Below are 20,002 nucleotides of genomic sequence, written 5' to 3'. Positions count from 1 at the left end.
GGTACCAAACAGCCATTAGGTAGTGGGCAGGTACAATTAGGTGATTAGGCAGGTAACAAGCCAGAGTGCATTAAAGGCATGCAATGGGCCAGCATTTACTTTAGGGAGGTAACAGTGGAGGCTCCTCCATAGGGGTGGGTTCTAGTGCCCCACCATCTTTAAAATTCACCAGCTGCCACTGCTGTTGCCATAAACCCAGATACTAGGTAGTACTGGTGATAATTTGTTGTGACATCTTATGCAAGTACTTACAAGGGGCATGAAAGTCAAATAGAACATGCAATTTTAACAGGCTTTTCAATTGGCTTCTATTATAAGATGTACTTGGAACTTGTTATCCTTTCATGAAAAACATACCTAGTTAGGCACTACTGGGAGCTAGCTGGTGGCTACCCACATAATAATGGAAGAATGACATGCTCAATTTATTATAGCATGTCATTCTAAGACTACTGTGTTTTAAACCCCACAAAATGGGTTAAAAACACAGTATGAGTACAGTTTGTCGATCTTCAGAGCAGTGTTAGTCCCAAGCAAACCACTGCCGATCCAATTAACAGCGCTTGAATAAATCTATTTTGCTTAGCTTTTCTTTACTGTATGGGTCATATTTTATTAACACATATAGAAGGTTGCACAAATGACATTGTTACTGCTTGGTAATGTTTTCATTAAGCCTTTTTATTCACCATTACTGCATTTGATACTGCAGACACAGGAGCAGATTACATTAGCAGGTGCATAGAGGAGCTATTATCAATAAAATAAATGACAAAATATAGAAAACCTGCTGCATCTTTTTTTAATAGAAAATCTTTCAGATCCTGTCTGGTAATGTTACCATAATACCTACTATTGAGTAACATTATTAAAAAAAACTCTTAGCAGAAAATATGTGTTTGTACTTTAATACCTGACTGTGTAAGAACATATTATCCTTGTCACTCTTGTAGAGCTCACCAGCGATAAGGTATTCTTTAACGAAGATCCCTGTGCCCAAGACCCAACATTTCCAGGTAACAACTCCTCTCAATCAGACACGTATTCTGTGATTTCTTTTATTATTTGTTCTGTTTTCTGGATAGGACAATGTTGCCCATTGCTTTAAAAACATTGCTGTGTGACCTGCTTACCACCTCCCCCCCCACACACATACACACAACTACCATAGGTAACAGCAAACATTTTATACACTTCACATTGTTTGTGATTAGCTTTTTACAAATGTTACGTGCATTATTACTATGTATTCTTGTATTTGTAAATGAACGGCAGTTTCTCTTACCGCTTAATTTAATTAGGAGACTGGTCATGATAGCCGTATGGCTCACTGTCTTGTGTTCATTGCCTGCAAATATCACCTATGCTTTTATATTAAAATTTGGATCCTAGTCGCACAATAAGGCTGTATTCTGCTTACCCAAGTTACAAGGTGTCCAAATGTTCACTGGCCTTGATAATAGTAGTGTTAGCGGCACATTTATAAATGTATTACTGATTTGGCGCCAAAATGTCATGTTTTTACTATGTAAAATAAAAGCTACAGGGGGGGTGGAGCTATCTCTGAGCCTGAACGGTCACATGCTGCTATAGCTCCGGCTATATATCGTTACTTTCAATATATTTGGCCGTTCAGCTCAGCCTCACCGACTATTACCTGGTGCCTACCAGCCCACAGCCCTTAAATAAGACATCTGGAAATTAGGGGACATTGCAGAGTCAAGAAACTCTGCATAATCCTGTGGCTTGTTTAAGTGAGGCCTTGTGAGGGCGGCCATCTTTCAACTGCGTGTTATGGCAAACCACTGCTGCATCATAGCCCCTATGACCGTCACGGTGCCAGCTCTCTGCATTCTAAATGACATCAGGGTTCTTTTGCAGAACTATCAGTCATCCTTTACAGCGACCCTGCAGTCAGCTTTGGATTCATTTGATGTAGACGACCCAGGAGAGATCCAGGTGAAGTTGGGAGATGCGCTTTTAAGCAGAGTAGCGCAATGTGGGGACACACCAAGGAAGGAAGCTCCACTCTGTAAGGGGGAAACTGGAGCCTTGGGGTTTGAGGTATATGCCTGCAAGGTGCAAATATGCATGCAAAATCCTAACGATGGCAAGCAAGCCACGTTGTCCTCTACACTGCCCAATGAGAAAACAACATATACTGCTCCAAAAGCTTCAAGACACTATGTAAAGGCTGATCCTATTCCACTCCGCAGACACTTTCTAGCTGGACTGCAGGGTGATCAACTCCGTATTGCTCTTTACCACCTGTGCTACAACAACATATGGAACCTGGAGGTGGCGTTTCTCTTAAAGGTACTGTCATCCTTGTGGTTGGAAGACGGGGTATGTCTGGGTCATAGTGAATGCAGCCTTACTGGAGCTGGCTGGGAACTAACACAATGTAGATACAGATATCCCTTTGCTTTCACAGGCGTACAGAAACTACAATGGAAACAAGGAATTGGCTGAAAGACTTGTTTTATTTCAATGTATTTTGCCCCCTAGGACACTCCACTGATGTGGCGGATATTTCACCTTGGGGCAACACTCGTGCATAAGTTAAAATGTGGAGCTCCCTGTATAGATTTAATGCAAGTATTAGAAATCAGGGGCATCACCCGGAACCTTGGTAGTTTATAAGAGCCCTTCAGACCTTACAATGTGGTGAGGGATATTTCCGCTATGAATATTCACTAAATCTCCAGTGGGATCCTGGAGGCATACCTTTATTGAATATCTTGAGGGGTTGACAGCCTCATATATACACACATGAGCTATGATCAGGTAGTAATATGTGTTCTCCAATGTGTCTCACTGATTTAAGATTATGTTCAATTCACCACTAAGTGGTGAAAAGTTTCTGCTCCCCCAGCGGATTGCAATGTTCCTTCGCCTTAATTACTTGTTTCACAGATGGGGCATAACATAGCCAATATTTACTTATCAACATGTATACATCATTCTACAATATAATGTAAGGGGATTCATAAGTATATGCTGTATTTGCTTACCATACAGTTCAACTAGCCCAATTTGAGTATCAAAGGTTATTTGTTTAAAAATGTTTTTTGGTTAAGATGTAAGGTCGGGGACTTTAGACACATATTGTGCTATTTTATTCTTTTGGTTAAAATTTTCATTGATAAGGGAAGGTTTTTGATTCGCCTCCTCTGTACCCCATATAATGTAAGTTACAGGACAGCATTCTTATGTTTATCCCACTAATGTTGAGCTACATATCACTTGTACTTTGTTAATTTGGAGGTTAACTCACAGAGCTCAGCATATTCCAAATATATCATAAGACTTCCAAAATCTGACAAGATGTCCAGAGGAGACCACCAACATCTTTCAGTAAATCCCTTATAGCAAACCATCTCAATTTTTGACGTATCAGAAAAAAAAAACTTTTTTTAGTTCCTGTTATCCATCACACTCAAACTACCATCTCCCCCCCCCATGTTCTGCCAGATACTTTATGCTCCCTCCATTATTTTAAAATATAAAATGAGGTACACCTACATCTACTCCTCTTTGTTATATTAGGTTAAAGTCTCTAAGTATCTTGAGTGAAAGTTAAGTTATTTATCAAACTATGTCAGCCAATGTTTGTCTGATATGAAGGGTATTACTCACTAATGTTTCCTATAGAGGAAATCCTCACAGTCCAGTATAAAATCCTGTTTTGTAATATCCCTTTTGGCCCAACTACCCGCCTAAAACTTTCCTATATGCACCTGTCTGTCATATATTCTACTGTTTTACACCGGTCCGCACTAATAATAGACACAGACGACCATAAAAATACAGACGACCATAAACATACAGACGACCATAAACATACTTGACCTGGTGCCCCTAGCTATACACTCCTGTAACGCTTTTAGTTTTGAGTGCGTTGGGGGGCTTGGATGTCTGCAGCCGGGATGTCCGAGTCTACCTGCATTCTTATTTGAAACTACAATATGTAGACTGCATGCAGATTGGGGACCCCAGAATCATCAGGTAATTTTTAGCATTTAATTTTTGATGTGTCTAGACCTTTACAAAACAGCTTTAGATCTGTGTGTATTACTCAAATTTGATGTGTTACAATAGATGGGTTGATGTTATAGAAGAGGAATAAGCAGAGCACATGTGTTAAGCTCTCCACTTTTTGTATGTGGTATTATATGTAAAACGCACAATCTGTTGTTATGGCCACTGTTATATTGGGTTGCACAGCCTTAGTTCATAATATGTGATATACGTCTAGTGCGGGCTGGACCCACACTTCTGTTATATATGCTGCCTATCACACTTATATAACTACCTCCCCCCTCCATAATAAACCTCCTAGATAGGGTTAACTATGCGGCTTATCTAGCCTATGCCGCACCTTCACAACTCTCAATATTACCTACAAATTGAGTTAAAGTTTTTAAATCCAATGCTACTGTTTATCATATTCCCTCTAAAGATAATTAAAGCATATTGGGGTCCTTGAGTGGCCCGAGATGGCATGAGAGGGAATGATATTATTATATTATATTGTATTATTCAAAAATAGGTTTCAGCTTTAATTGTTTTTATTATTATAAATACTGTTTCTCCAACATTGGTGTGTCCGGTCCACGGCGTCATCCTTACTTGTGGGATATTCTCTTCCCCAACAGGAAATGGCAAAGAGTCCCAGCAAAGCTGGTCACATGATCCCTCCTAGGCTCCGCCCACCCCAGTCATTCTCTTTGCCGTTGCACAGGCAACATCTCCACGGAGATGGTTAAGAGTTTTTTGGTGTTTAAATGTAGTTTTTATTCTTCTATCAAGTGTTTGTTATTTTAAAATAGTGCTGGTATGTACTATTTACTCTGAAACAGAAAAGGATGAAGATTTCTGTTTGTAAGAGGAAGATGATTTTAGCAGACAGTAACTAAAATCGGTTGCTGTTTCCACATAGGACTGTTGAGATGAAGTAACTTCAGTTGGGGGAAACAGTTAGCAGACTTTTCTGCTTAAGGTATGACTAGCCATATTTCTAACAAGACTGTGTAATGCTGGAAGGCTGTCATTTCCCCTCATGGGGACCGGTAAGCCATTTTCTTAGTCAAAAACAAACAGAATAAAGGGCTTATTATGGGCTAAAAAACTGGTAGACATTTTTATGGGCTAAATCGATTGCTTTATTTGTGCATATTATTCAGATTTAGGCTAATAATTGGCATTTATAATCTTGGGGAACGTTTATAAAACGGCAGGCACTGTATTGGACACCTTTTTCAGTCAGGGGGCCTTTCTAGTCATAGACTGAGTCTCATTTTCGCGCCATTAATGCGCAGTTGTTTTTTGAGAGCAGGGCATGCAGATGCATGTGTGAGGATCTAAGAATCTCTGAAAAAGCTTTTAGAAGGCGTCATTTGGTATCGTATTCCCCTCAGGGCTTGGTTGGGTCTTAGCAAAGACTATATCTGGGACTGTATAGGGGTTAAATTGAAAAACGGCTCCGGTTCCGTTATTTTAAGGGTTAAAGCTCTGAAATTTGGTGTGCAATACTTTTAAGGCTTTAAGACACTGTGGTGAAATTTTGGTAATTTTTGAACAATTCCTTCATACTTTTTCACATATTCAGTAATAAAGTGTTTTCTGTTTGAAATTTAAAGTGACAGTAACGGTTTTATTTTAAAACGTTTTTTGTGCTTTGTTGACAAGTTTAAGCCTGTTTAACATGTCTGTATCTTCAGATAAGCTATGTTCTATATGTATGAAAGCCAATGTGTCTCCCCATTTAAATTTATGTGATAATTGTGCCATAGCGTCCAAACAAAGTAAGGACAGTACTGCCACAAATAATGATATTGCCCAAGATGATTCCTCAAATGAGGGGAGTAAACATGATAGTACATCATCTCCTACTGTGTCTACACCAGTTTTGCCCATGCAGGAGGCCCCTAGTACATCTAGTGCGCCAATACTTATTACCATGCAACAATTAACGGCTGTAATGGATAACTCCATAGCAAATCTTTTATCCAAAATGCCTACTTATCAGAGAAAGCGCGATTGCTCTGTTTTAAACACTGAAGAGCAAGAGGACACTGATGATAATTGTTCTGTCATACCCTCACACCAATCTGAAGGGGCCATGAGGGAGGTTTTGTCTGAGGGAGAAATTTCAGATTCAGGAAAAATTTCTCATCAAGCTGAACCTGATGTTGTGACATTTAAATTTAAATTAGAACATCTCCGCGTACTGCTTAAGGAGGTGTTATCTACTCTGGATGATTGTGACAATTTGGTCATTCCAGAGAAATTATGCAAGATGGACAGGTTCCTAGAGGTTCCGGTGCCCCCCGACGCTTTTCCTATACCCAAGCGGGTGGCGGACATAGTAAATAAAGAGTGGGAAAAGCCCGGCATACCTTTTGTTCCTCCCCCTATATTTAAGAAATTATTTCCTATGGTCGACCCCAGAAAGGACTTATGGCAGACAGTCCCCAAGGTCGAGGGGGCAGTTTCTACTCTAAACAAACGCACTACTATTCCTATCGAAGATAGTTGTGCTTTCAAAGATCCTATGGATAAAAAATTGGAAGGTTTGCTTAAAAAGATTTTTGTACAGCAAGGCTACCTTCTACAACCAATTTCATGCATTGTTCCTGTCACTACGGCAGCGTGGTTCTGGTTCGAGGAACTAGAAAAGTCGCTCAGTAGAGAAACTCCATATGAGGAGGTTATGGACAGAGTTCACGCACTTAAATTGGCTAACTCTTTTATTTTAGATGCCGCTTTGCAATTAGCAAAATTAGCGGCGAAAAATTCAGGGTTTGCTATCGTGGCACGCAGAGCGCTTTGGCTAAAGTCTTGGTCAGCGGATGTGTCATCCAAGACAAAATTGCTTAACATTCCTTTCAAAGGTAAAACTTTATTTGGACCTGATTTGAAAGAGATTATTTCAGACATCACTGGGGGAAAGGGCCACGCCCTTCTACAGGATAGGTCTTTTAAGGCTAAAAATAAGCCTAATTTTCGTCCCTTTCACAGAAATGGACCAGCCTCTAATTCTGCATCCTCTAAGCAAGAGGGTAATGCCTCACAACCCAAACCAGCCTGGAAACCAATGCAAGGCTGGAACAAGGGTAAGCAGGCCAAGAAGCCTGCCACTGCTAACAAAACAGCATGAAGGAGTAGCCCCCGATCCGGGACCGGATCTGGTGGGGGGCAGACTTTCTCTCTTTGCTCAGGCTTGGGCAAGAGATGTTCAGGATCCTTGGGCGCTAGAAATAGTTTCTCAAGATTATCTCCTGGAATTCAAGGAACTACCCCCAAGGGGAAGGTTCCACAAGTCTCACTTATCCTCAAACCAAATAAAGAGACAGGCATTCTTACATTGTGTAGAAGACCTGTTAAAGATGGGAGTGATACACCCAGTTCCATTAAAGGAACAAGGAATGGGATTTTATTCCAATCTGTTCGTAGTTCCCAAAAAAGAGGGAACGTTCAGACCAATTTTGGATTTGAAGATCCTAAACAAATTTCTCAGGGTACCATCGTTCAAAATGGAAACCATTCGAACGATTCTACCCACCATCCAGGAAAGTCAATTTATGACTACCGTGGATCTAAAGGATGCGTACCTACATATCCCTATCCACAAGGAACATCATCAGTTCCTAAGGTTCGCTTTTCTGGACAAACATTACCAGTTTGTGGCTCTTCCATTCGGATTAGCCACTGCTCCAAGGATTTTCACAAAGGTGCTAGGGTCCCTTCTAGCGGTTCTAAGACCAAGGGGCATTGCAGTAGTACCTTACTTGGACGACATTCTAATACAAGCGTCGTCCCTGTCAAAGGCAAAGGCTCATACAGACATCGTTCTAGCCTTTCTCACATCTCACGGATGGAAGGTGAACAAAGAAAAGAGTTCTCTGTCCCCGTCAACAAGAGTTCCCTTCTTGGGAACAATAATAGATTCCTTAGAAATTAGGATTTTTCTGACAGAGGTCAGAAAATCAAAACTTCTAAGCTCTTGTCAAGTGCTTCATTCTGTTCCTCGTCCTTCCATAGCACAGTGCATGGAAGTAATAGGATTGATGGTTGCAACAATGGACATAGTTCCTTTTGCACGAATTCATCTAAGACCATTACAACTGTGCATGCTCAAACAGTGGAATGGGGATTATACAGACTTGTCTCCAATGATTCAAGTAGATCAAAAGACCAGAGATTCACTCCGTTGGTGGCTGACCCTGGACCATCTGTCTCAGGGAATGAGCTTCCGCAGGCCAGAGTGGGTCATTGTCACGATCGACGCCAGTTTAGTGGGCTGGGGTGCGGTCTGGGAATCCCTGAAAGCTCAGGGTCTATGGTCTCGGGAGGAGTCTCTTCTCCCGATAAACATTCTGGAACTGAGAGCGATATTCAATGCTCTCAGAGCTTGGCCTCAACTAGCAAAGGCCAAATTCATAAGGTTCCAATCAGACAACATGACGACTGTTGCTTATATCAATCATTAAGGGGGAACAAAGAGTTCCCTGGCGATGAAAGAAGTGACCAAAATAATTCAATGGGCGGAGGATCACTCCTGCCACTTGTCTGCGATCCACATCCCAGGAGTGGAAAATTGGGAAGCGGATTTTCTGAGTCGTCAGACATTTCATCCGGGGGAGTGGGAACTCCATCCGGAAATCTTTGCCCAAATAACTCAATTATGGGGCATTCCAGACATGGATCTGATGGCGTCTCGTCAGAACTTCAAGGTTCCTTGCTACGGGTCCAGATCCAGGGATCCCAAGGCGACTCTAGTAGATGCACTAGTAGCACCTTGGACTTTCAACCTAGCTTACGTATTCCCACCGTTTCCTCTCATTCCCAGGCTGATAGCCAGGATCAATCAGGAGAGGGCCTCGGTGATCTTGATAGCTCCTGCGTGGCCACGCAGGACTTGGTATGCAGACCTGGTGAATATGTCATCGGCTCCACCATGGAAGCTACCTTTGAGACAGGACCTTCTTGTTCAAGGTCCATTCGAACACCCAAATCTGGTCTCCCTCCAACTGACGGCTTGGAGATTGAACGCTTGATTCTATCAAAGCGTGGGTTTTCAGATTCGGTGATAGATACTCTGGTTCAGGCCAGAAAACCTGTAACTAGAAAAATTTACCATAAAATATGGAAAAAATATATCTGTTGGTGTGAATCCAAAGGATTCCCATGGAATAAGATAAAAATTCCTAAGATTCTCTCCTTTCTTCAAGAAGGTTTGGAGAAAGGATTATCTGCAAGTTCTCTAAAGGGACAGATCTCTGCTTTATCGGTCTTACTACACAAAAGACTTGAAGCTGTGCCAGATGTTCAAGCTTTTGTTCAGGCTCTGGTTAGGATCAAGCCTGTTTACAGACCTTTGACTCCTCCCTGGAGTCTAAATCTAGTTCTTTCAGTTCTTCAAGGGGTTCCGTTTGAACCCTTACATTCCATAGATATTAAGTTACTATCTTGGAAAGTTTTGTTTTTGGTTGCAATTTCTTCTGCTAGAAGAGTTTCAGAGTTATCTGCTCTGCAGTGTTCTCCTCCTTATCTGGTGTTCCATGCAGATAAGGTGGTTTTGCGTACTAAGCCTGGTTTTCTTCCTAAAGTTGTTTCTAACAAAAATATTAACCATGAGATAGTTGTACCTTCTTTGTGTCCGAATCCAGTTTCAAAGAAGGAACGTTTGTTACACAATTTGGACGTTGTCCGTGCTCTAAAGTTCTATTTAGAGGCTACTAAAGATTTCAGACAAACATCTTCCTTGTTTGTTGTTTATTCTGGTAAAAGGAGAGGTCTAAAGCGACTTCTACCTCTTTTTCCTTTTGGCTTAAAAGCATTATCCGATTGGCTTATGAGACTGCCGGACGGCAGCCTCCTGAAAGAATCACAGCTCACTCCACTAGGGCTGTGGCTTCCACATGGGCCTTCAAGAACGAGGCTTCTGTTGACCAGATATGTAAGGCAGCGACTTGGTCTTCACTGCACACTTTTGCCAAATTTTACAAATTTGATATTTTTGCTTCTTCGGAGGCTATTTTTGGGAGAAAGGTTTTGCAAGCTGTGGTGCCTTCCGTTTAGGTGACCTGATTTGCTCCCTCCCTTCATCCGTGTCCTAAAGCTTTTGTATTGGTTCCCACAAGTAAGGATGACGCCGTGGACCGGACACACCAATGTTGGAGAAAACAGAATTTATGCTTACCTGATAAATTACTTTATCCAACGGTGTGTCCGGTCCACGGCCCGCCCTGGTTTTTTAATCAGGTCTGATGAATTATTTTCTCTAACTACAGTCACCACGGTACCATATGGTTTCTCCTATATATATTTCCTCCTGTCCGTCGGTCGAATGACTGGGGTGGGCGGAGCCTAGGAGGGATCATGTGACCAGCTTTGCTGGGACTCTTTGCCATTTCCTGTTGGGGAAGAGAATATCCCACAAGTAAGGATGACGCCGTGGACCGGACACACCGTTGGAGAAAGTAATTTATCAGGTAAGCATAAATTCTGTTTTTATTTGTTATCTTACGGGAAATCAGTCAGTTGTATCACTTTGCACAATGTCCATGTACTCTGTTTCAATGCCTTAATCACAGTGAACATGTCATTGAACAGAAATATTGCATATATATCTCCTTTGCGCTCTCTCTATCCCACCCTCTTTTGCGCACTCTCTCTCCCCCCCTCTTTTGCGCTCTCTCTCTCCCCCCCTCTTTTGCGCTCTCTCCCCTCCTCTTTTGCGCTCTATCTCTCTCTCTCCCCTCTCTCTCCCCCTCTCTCTCTCTCTCCCCCTCTCTCTCTCTCTCCCCCTCTCTCTCTTTCTCCCCTCTCTCTCTCTCCCCCTCTCTCTCTCCCCTCTCTCTCCTTTCTCTCTCCCCTCTCTCTCTCTCTCTCTCCCCCCTCTCTCTCTCACTCCCCCTCCCCTCTCTCTCTCCCTCCCCCTCCCCTCTCTCTCTCCCTCCCTCCCCTCTCTCTCTCCCTCCCCTCTTTCTCTCCCACTCCCCTCTCACTCTCACTCCCCTCTCTCTCTCACTCCCCCTCCCCTCTCTCTCTCATTCCCCCTCCCCTCTCTCTCATTCCCCCTCCCCTCTCTCTCTCATTCCCCCTCCCCTCTCTCTCTCCCCCTCTCTCCCTCCCCCTCTCTCTCTCCCTCCCCCCCTCTCTCTCTCCCTCCCCCCCTCTCTCTCTCTCTCTCTCTCTCTCTCTCTCTCCCTCTCTCTCCCTCCCCCCCCTCTCTCTCTCTCTCCCCTCTCTCTCTCCTTTCTCTCTCCCCTCTCTCTCTCCCCTCTCTCTCCCCCCTCTCTCTCCTTTCTCTCTCCCTCTCTATCTCCCCCCTCTCTCTCTCTCCCCCTCCCCTCTCTCTCTCACTCCCCCTCCCCTCTCTCTCTCTCTCTCTCCCTCCCCCTCTCTCTCCCTCCCCCCTCTCTCTCCCTCTCTCTCTCCCCCTCTCTCTCTCTCCTTTCTCTCTCCCCTCTCTCTCTCCTTTCTCTCTCCCTCTCTCTCTCCCTCTCTCTCTCCCCTCTCTCTCCCCCCTCTCTCTCCTTTCTCTCTCCCTCTCTCTCTCCCCCCTCTCTCTCTCACTCCCCCTCCCCTCTCTCTCTCACTCCCCCTCTATCTCTCCCTCCCCCTCCCCTCTCTCTCTCTCTCCCTCCCTCCCCCTCCACTCTCTCTCTCCCTCCCCTCTCTCACTCCCCCTACCCTCTCTCTCTCCCCCTCCTCTCTCTCTCCCTCCCCCCTCTCTCTCACTCCCCTCTCTCTCCCCCTCCCCCTCTCTCTCCCTCCCCCTCTCTCTCCCTCCCTCCCCCTCTCTCTCCCTCCCTCCCCCTCTCTCTCCCTCCCCTCTCTCTCTCCCTCCCCCCCTCTCTCTCTCCCTCCCCCCTCTCTCTCTCCTCCTCCCCCCCCTCTCTCTCTCTCTCTCCTCCCCTCTCTCTCTCCCCCTCCCCCTCTCTTTCTCTCCCACCCTCTCTTTTGATCTCTCTGTCCCCTTTCTTTTGCTCTCCCTCCCCCTCTCTTTTGCTGTCTCTCCCCCTCTCTTTTGCTCCCTCTCTTGTGCTCCCTTTATCTCCCCTCTTGATCTCTCTCTCCCCTCTTGATCTCTCTCACCTTTCTTATCTTTTCCCTACCCCCTCTCTCCCCTCTTTTGAGCTGTTTTGAGCTCTCACTGCACAGCCTTTCACGGGCCGCCTGACCCCGTCCCTTCATGCTTGGCCACGCCCCCTCACGGCCCTCTCGCTCGGCCACGCCCCCGGCCACGCTCGGTCATGCACACTTCTGCTCGCACTGAAGAGCAGAGACTTAGGGACTCTCAAAGGCCAGGTGTGTTTGTCCTCGTGCTGTGCTGTCTACTGCGCATGACAGCTTCGGACAAACACACTTGGCCTTTTATTATATAGGATGTTAGCATTTATTTAAATATTAGAAGCCTGTATGCAGTAAATGCTTACAGCACGTGCTGGGCGGTAGTGGGTGGAGCAGGCAGCCATACAGCATTTAGGAGCTGCGTTGCCCCATAGTTATCGCTGCTGCCCTGCATAGACAAACTAATCAGAGGGGGAGTAGCATAGTGTTGCCAATAATAAATATCACTTTGACACTCAGACACAGGGAAATGTTGAGTGTAAAGTGTCTTGCCAGAACCTCAGTGTTGCTGTTTTCTGCAGCTGTATTGCAAGGGGGCAAGCAGCGGGAAAACAGATATACGGTACCTCTAGGACCTCTCACTCAGACACAAAGATGTAACACTGTCGGTGTGTGTGCATCTGATAAGTTATAAATGTTACCCCCTGTTAATATGACAGTATTCCATAGGTATGCACATTTACCTAACACTTGTGACATAGTGTGGGGGAGGAGAATGCGCACAGTGCACATCCAGATTGGATGAGTTTCATTTAAAAAAAAATTCTATAAACAAACCAGTAATGTGTTGCAGCCCATTCAAATTTGTTATGTGCCTTTTAGATTGATCACTGATAAACCTAAATATAACCCCTGATACTCCTAAAGAAACGAGAAAACATGAAGATCTAAACTGGTTTCTAAGTCAGAATGCAAAATAACTGGAAGTCAGTAAATGCTTAAAACTGTGTAAATGCTTCCCAAGATTACCCATAAAATAACTAGCTATGGAAAGTTGTAGGTTTCCTGAAAGATACCTGGGGTTTACTGAGAAATAACTAGTCGATTTATAGCACAACAGGTTTTATATTTCAACATTGCCCTCATTGACATTGGACAGTAGAATGCAATAACCAAAGTTTTCTGAAACAGCAATAGCAAAAGGGCAATTTCAATTGTGTGAGAGTGTGAGTGAGAGAGATCGTGTGTGAGAAAGAGACATTGTGTTTGAGTGTTTGTGTGAGAGAGTGTGTTTGTGTGAGAGAGTGTGTTTGTGTGTGTGAGTTTGTGTGTGTGTGAGTTTGTGTGTGTGAGAGTTTGTGTGTGTGAGAGTTTGTGTGTGTGAGAGTTTGTGTGTGTGTGAGAGTTTGTGTGTGTGTGAGAGTTTGTGTGTGTGTGAGAGTTTGTGTGTGTGTGAGTTTGTGTGTGAGAGTTTGTGTGTGTGTGAGTTTGTGTGTGTGAGTTTGTGTGTGTGAGTTTGTGTGTGTGAGAGTTTGTGTGTGTGTTTGTGTTGTGAGAGTGTGTGTGTTGTGAGAGTGTGTGTGTTGTGAGAGTGTGTGTGTGTGGTGAGAGTGTGTGTGTGGTAAGAGTGTGTGTGTGTGTGTGTGAGTGTGTGTGTGTGTGTGAGTGTGTGTGTGTGAGTGTGTGTGTGTGAGTGTGTGTGTGTGAGTGTGTGTTGTGAGAGTGTGTGTGTTGTGAGAGTGTGTGTGTTGTGAGAGTGTGTGTGTTGTGAGAGTGTGTGTGTTGTGAGTGTGTGTGTGAGAGTGTGTGTGAGTGTGTGTGAGTGTGTGTGAGTGTGTGTGTTGTGTGAGTGTGTGTGTTGTGAGAGTGTGTGTGTTGTGAGAGTGTGTGTGTGAGAGAGTTTGTGTGTGAGAGTTTGTGTGTGTGTTCTTATTCCTGCCTCGGCTTTCTGCCATCTTAAGAAGAAACTTCTCTTTTTTAAGAGAATACGTTTAATAAGTTTAAAAGTATATGCAAATAATGTTTTATTCTTAATGCAATTGTATAATAGATGCATATAGTATTGTGTTACAATTTAAAGTATGGCACCACAAAATTTGGAGTTGAAAAAGGGCTTTGTGTAGGGCATTGCCCTAAAGAAATCAGCTCTTTTACATTAAAAATAAACAGTCTCCCCCTAACAGTACCCCCACCCACCCACCAAACCCCCCAAAATAAAAAATAACACTAATAAACCTAAACTACCCATTGCCCCTAAAGGGGCATTTGTGTGGGTATTGCCCTTTAAAGGGGCATTCAGCTCTTTTTTTACTGCCCTTAAAAGGGCATTCAGCTCTTTTTTGTAATTTGCCCTAAAAAAACCCTAATCTAAAAAAACAAAACCCCCCAAAAAAAGAACCTAACACTAAAGCCCCAAAAAGGTACTCACGGTTTCAGAAGTCCGGCGGAGAAAGTCTTCTTCCACGTGGATCTATCATCTTCATCCACAGTGAAGGCAGTGCAGAGCGGTCTTCACAGATGTGGCGATCCTCGGCGGTGGTCATCTGTGGCGGCGTCAGTGGTCCTTCGGCAGCGGTGGTCCTCGGCGGCATGGAGGCTCCTCTTCATCTGATGTCCGTGGTATACTAAATATTGAATGCATGGTACCGCAATCAATTTAGGGTACCTTGCATTCCTATTCACTGAATTTTCAAAACAGCCAATGGGATTAGAGCTACTAAAAACCTATTGGATGTTCAAATCAGCCAATAAGATTTCAGTAGCTCTCATCCTATTGGCTGATTTTGAAAATTTCAGCCAATAGGAATTTAGGGTATCCCAATAAATATGGGGTATCTTGAATTCAATCTTCAGTGTGTGGCGGACGATCGCATGAAAAGGAACCTCCACGTCTTCGCCGAGGACCGCCACCACCGCCGCCAATGACTGCCGCTGAGGATCGACACTTCAGAGAAGATTGCTCCGGGCCTTCGCTGTGGATGAAGATGATGGACCCGCCTGGAAGAAGACCTCCGCTGGACTTCTGAAACTGTGAGTACCTATTTGGGGCTCTAGTGTTTTTTTTTTGTTTTTTTTTTTTTGGGGGGGGGTTGTTTTTTAGATTAGGGTTTATTTGGACAAATTGCAAAAGAGCTGAATGCCCTTTTCTTCTGTTAAGTGTGATCAGTCCACGGGTCATCATTACTTCTGGGATATTAACTGCTCCCCTACAGGAAGTGCAAGAGGATTCACCCAGCAGAGTTGCTATATAGCTCCTCCCCTCTACGTCACCTCCAGTCATTCTCTTGCACCCAACGACTAGATAGGATGTGTGAGAGGACTATGGTGATATATTTAGTTTTTATATCTTCAATCAAAAGTTTGTTATTTTATAATAGCACCGGAGTGTGTTATTCCTTCTCTGGTAGAATTTGAAGAAGAATCTACCTGAGTTTTTTCTATGATTTTAGCCGGAGTAGTTAAGATCATATTGCTGTTTCTCGGCCATCTGAGGAGAGGTAAACTTCAGATCAGGGGGCAGCAGGCAGATTAATCTGCAAAGAGGTATGTAGCAGTTTATTATTTTCTGACATGGAATTGATGAGAAAATCCTGCCATACCGTTATAATGTAAACTCAGCCTTGAATGCAGTAGATGTAGCTGATATCAGGCTGTCATGTATGTATATTTTACACTTCAGTTTTCTGGGGAATGGTACTTCTCTGGTTTTTAGACTGTATACATAGACTTAACCTAATTTGCAGGGACTTGCAATAGGTTTTAAATGACAATTAATTATTGAGGTAAAACGTTTTTTTGCTGGCATGTAAAAACGTTTTTTTCTCTGAGGTACTGGGTGAAAAAATGTTTTGGGCACTATTTTTCCACTTGGAAATAGTTTTGATTTAAATTAGAGCAGTTCACTGATCCCTCTCACTGTTATGTGTGTGGGGGAGGGGCCGTTTTTGGCACTTTTACTATGCATCAAAAAAACTCAGTCAGAGGTTCATTTTCTTCCTGCATGATCCGGTTCATCTCTACAGAGTTCAGGGATCTCCAAAGCCTTTTTTGAGGGAAGTAATCATTACAGCAGAGCTGTGCTGATTGTATTGACTGTGATAAAAAAAAACAACAAAAAAAAACGTTTATTTGTGTATTTTTTTCTGCTGCCTGGGTTAGTTATCATTGCTGAGGGGAACAATCCTTTGCTAAAACTGTATATTCTGACAAAGATTGATGCTATAACTTAATTATTTTAACTGTTATAATTTTTTTCTGTGCTTCTTAAAGGCACAGTTCGTTTTCATATTATTTGTAAATTACTTTGAAAAGTATTTCCAAGTTGCTGTTTATTTGCTAGTGTGTTAAACATGTCTGATTCAGAGGAATATCTCTGTGCTATATGTGTTAATGCCAAAGTGGAGCCCAATAGAAATTTATGTACTAAATGTATTGATGCTACTTTAAAAAACAGTCAATCTGTACAAATTGAACATATTTCACCAAACAACGAGGGGAGAGTTATGCCGACTAACTCGCCTCACGTGTCAGTACCTGCATCTCCCGCTCAGGAGGTGCGTGATATTGTAGCGCCGAGTACATCTGGGCGGCCATTACAAATCACATTACAAGATATGGCTACTGTTATGACTGAAGTTTTGGCTAAACTACCAGAACTAAGAGGTAAACGTGATCACTCTGGGGTGAGAACAGAGTGCGCTGATAATGCAAGGGCCATGTCTGATACTGCGTCACAGTTTGCAGAACGTGAAGACGGAGAGCTTCATTCTGTGGGTGACGGTTCTGATCCAAATAAACTGGACTCAGACATTTCAAATTTTAAATTTAAGCTTGAGAACCTCCGTGTGTTACTAGGGGAGGTATTAGCGGCTCTGAATGATTGTAACACAGTTGCAATCCCAGAGAAAATGTGTAGGTTGGATAAATATTTTGCGGTACCGACGAGTACTGACGTTTTTCCTATACCTAAGAGACTTACTGACATTGTTACTAAGGAGTGGGATAGACCCGGTGTGCCTTTCTCACCCCCTCCTATATTCAGAAAGATGTTTCCAATAGACGCCGCCACACGGGACTTATGGCAAATGGTCCCTAAGGTGGAGGGAGCAGTTTCTACTTTAGCTAAGCGTACCACTATCCCAGTGGAGGATAGCTGTGCTTTTTCAGATCCAATGGATAAAAAATTAGAGGGTTACCTTAAGAAAATGTTTGTTCAACAAGGGTTTATATTGCAACCTCTTGCATGTATTGCGCCTGTCACGGCTGCAGCAGCATTTTGGTTTGAGTCTCTGGAAGAGACACTTCAATCATCCACACTAGATGACATCACACACAAACTTAAATTCCTTAAGTTAGCTAATTCATTTATTTCAGATGCCGTAGTACATTTAACTAAACTTGCGGCTAAAAATTCAGGATTCGCCATTCAGGCACGCAGAGCTCTGGGGCTGAAATCCTGGTCAGCTGATGTTACGTCTAAATCTAAATTGCTTAATATTCCTTTCAAAGGGCAGACCTTATTCGGGCCCGGCTTGAAAGAGATTATTGCTGACATTACAGGAGGTAAAGGTCATGCCCTGCCTCAGGACAAGGCCAAAGCCAAGGCTAGACAGTCCAATTTTCGTTCCTTTCGTAATTTCAAAGCAGGAGCAGCATCAACTTCCTCTGCACCAAAACAGGAAGGAGCTGTTGCTCGCTACAGACAAGGCTGGAAACCTAACCAGTCCTGGAACAGGGGCAAACAGGCCAGAAAACCTGCTGCTGCCCCTAAGACAGCATGAATTGAGGGCCCCCGATCCGGGACCGGATCTAGTGGGGGGCAGACTTTCCCTCTTCGCCCAGGCTTGGGCAAGAGATGTTCAGGATCCCTGGGCGTTAGAGATCATATCTCAGGGATACCTTCTGGACTTCAAATCCTCTCCCCCAAGAGGGAGATTTCATCTGTCAAGGTTGTCAACAAACCTAACAAAGAAGGAAGCGTTTCTACGCTGCGTACAAGATCTTTTATTAATGGGAGTGATCCATCCAGTTCCGCGGTTGGAACAAGGACAAGGGTTTTACTCAAATCTGTTTGTAGTTCCCAAGAAAGAGGGAACCTTCAGGCCAATCTTGGATTTAAAGATCCTAAACAAATTCCTAAGAGTTCCATCGTTCAAGATGGAAACTATTCGAACAATTTTGCCCATGATCCAAGAGGGTCAGTACATGACCACAGTGGATTTAAAGGATGCTTACCTTCACATACCGATTCACAGAAGTCATTACCGGTATCTAAGGTTTGCCTTTTTAGACAGGCATTACCAGTTTGTAGCTCTTCCATTCGGACTGGCTACGGCTCCAAGAATCTTCACAAAGGTTCTGGGCACTCTTCTGGCGGTACTAAGACCGCGAGGAATTTCAGTAGCTCCGTACTTAGACGACATACTGATACAAGCTTCAAGCTTTCAAACTGCCAAATCTCATACAGAGATAGTACTGGCATTTCTAAGGTCGCATGGATGGAAAGTGAACGAAGAGAAAAGTTCTCTCTTTCCACTCACAAGAGTTCCCTTCCTGGGGACTCTGATAGATTCTGTAGAAATGAAGATTTACCTGACAGAGGACAGGTTAACAAAACTTCAAAATGCATGCCGTGTCCTTCATTCCATTCAACACCCGTCAGTAGCTCAATGCATGGAGGTAATCGGACTAATGGTAGCAGCAATGGACATAGTTCCTTTTGCACGCCTGCATCTCAGACCACTGCAACTGTGCATGCTAAGTCAGTGGAATGGGGATTACTCAGATTTGTCCCCCACTCTAAATCTGAATCAAGAGACCAGAAATTCTCTTCTATGGTGGCTTTATCGGCCACATCTGTCCAGGGGAATGCCATTCAGCAGGCCAGACTGGTCAATTGTAACAACAGACGCCAGCCTACTAGGTTGGGGCGCTGTCTGGAATTCTCTGAAGGCTCAGGGACTATGGAATCAGGAGGAGAGTCTCCTTCCAATAAACATTCTGGAATTGAGAGCAGTCCTCAATGCTCTTCTGGCTTGGCCCCAGTTAACAACTCGGGGGTTCATCAGGTTCCAGTCGGACAACATCACGACTGTAGCTTATATCAACCATCAGGGAGGGACAAGAAGCTCCCTAGCAATGATGGAAGTATCGAAGATAATTCGCTGGGCAGAGTCTCACTCTTGCCACCTGTCTGCAATCCACATCCCGGGAGTGGAGAACTGGGAGGCGGATTTCTTAAGTCATCAGACTTTTCATCCGGGGGAGTGGGAACTTCATCCAGAGGTCTTTGCCCAAATACTTCGACGTTGGGGCAAACCAGAGATAGATCTCATGGCGTCTCAACAGAACGCCAAGCTTCCGCGCTACGGGTCCAGATCCAGGGATCCGGGAGCGGTCCTGATAGATGCCTTGACAGCACCATGGACCTTCAGGATGGCTTATGTGTTTCCACCTTTCCCGATGCTTCCTCGATTGATTGCCAGAATCAAACAGGAGAAAGCATCAGTGATTCTAATAGCGCCTGCATGGCCACGCAGGACTTGGTATGCAGATCTGGTGGACATGTCATTCTGTCCACCTTGGTCGTTACCTCTGAAACAGGACCTTCTGATTCAGGGTCCTTTCAAACATCAAAATCTAACTTCTCTGAAGCTGACTGCTTGGAAATTGAACGCTTGATCTTATCAAAGCGTGGTTTTTCTGAGTCAGTTATTGATACCTTAATACAGGCTAGGAAGCCTGTTACCAGAAAGATTTACCATAAAATATGGCGTAAATACCTATATTGGTGCGAATCCAAAGGTTACTCTTGGAGTAAGGTTAGGATTCCTAGGATATTGTCTTTTCTACAAGAAGGTTTAGAAAAGGGGTTATCCGCTAGTTCCTTAAAGGGACAGATCTCAGCTCTGTCCATTCT

At 43.8% G+C, this 20,002-nt stretch overlaps 1 protein-coding gene across 2 annotated transcripts in view; it reads left to right on the top strand.

Annotated features, from left to right (window-relative positions):
• Positions 1-20,002, top strand: part of LOC128654285 (signal transducer and activator of transcription 1-alpha/beta) — a 507,532-nt gene that overhangs the window by 450,259 nt on the left and 37,271 nt on the right. For both annotated transcript variants that reach the window (XM_053708137.1, XM_053708138.1), the window contains exon 24: positions 954-1,016. In XM_053708137.1, coding sequence (XP_053564112.1) covers positions 954-1,016 — 63 coding nt within the window. The remainder of the gene's footprint in view (positions 1-953; positions 1,017-20,002) is intronic.

This window comes from Bombina bombina, chromosome 3 (assembly GCF_027579735.1).
Source record: "Bombina bombina isolate aBomBom1 chromosome 3, aBomBom1.pri, whole genome shotgun sequence".
Classification (NCBI taxonomy): Eukaryota; Metazoa; Chordata; class Amphibia; order Anura; family Bombinatoridae; genus Bombina; species Bombina bombina.
Note: the sequence above shows the minus strand (reverse complement) of the source record. Positions and strands in the feature narration are given on the sequence as shown.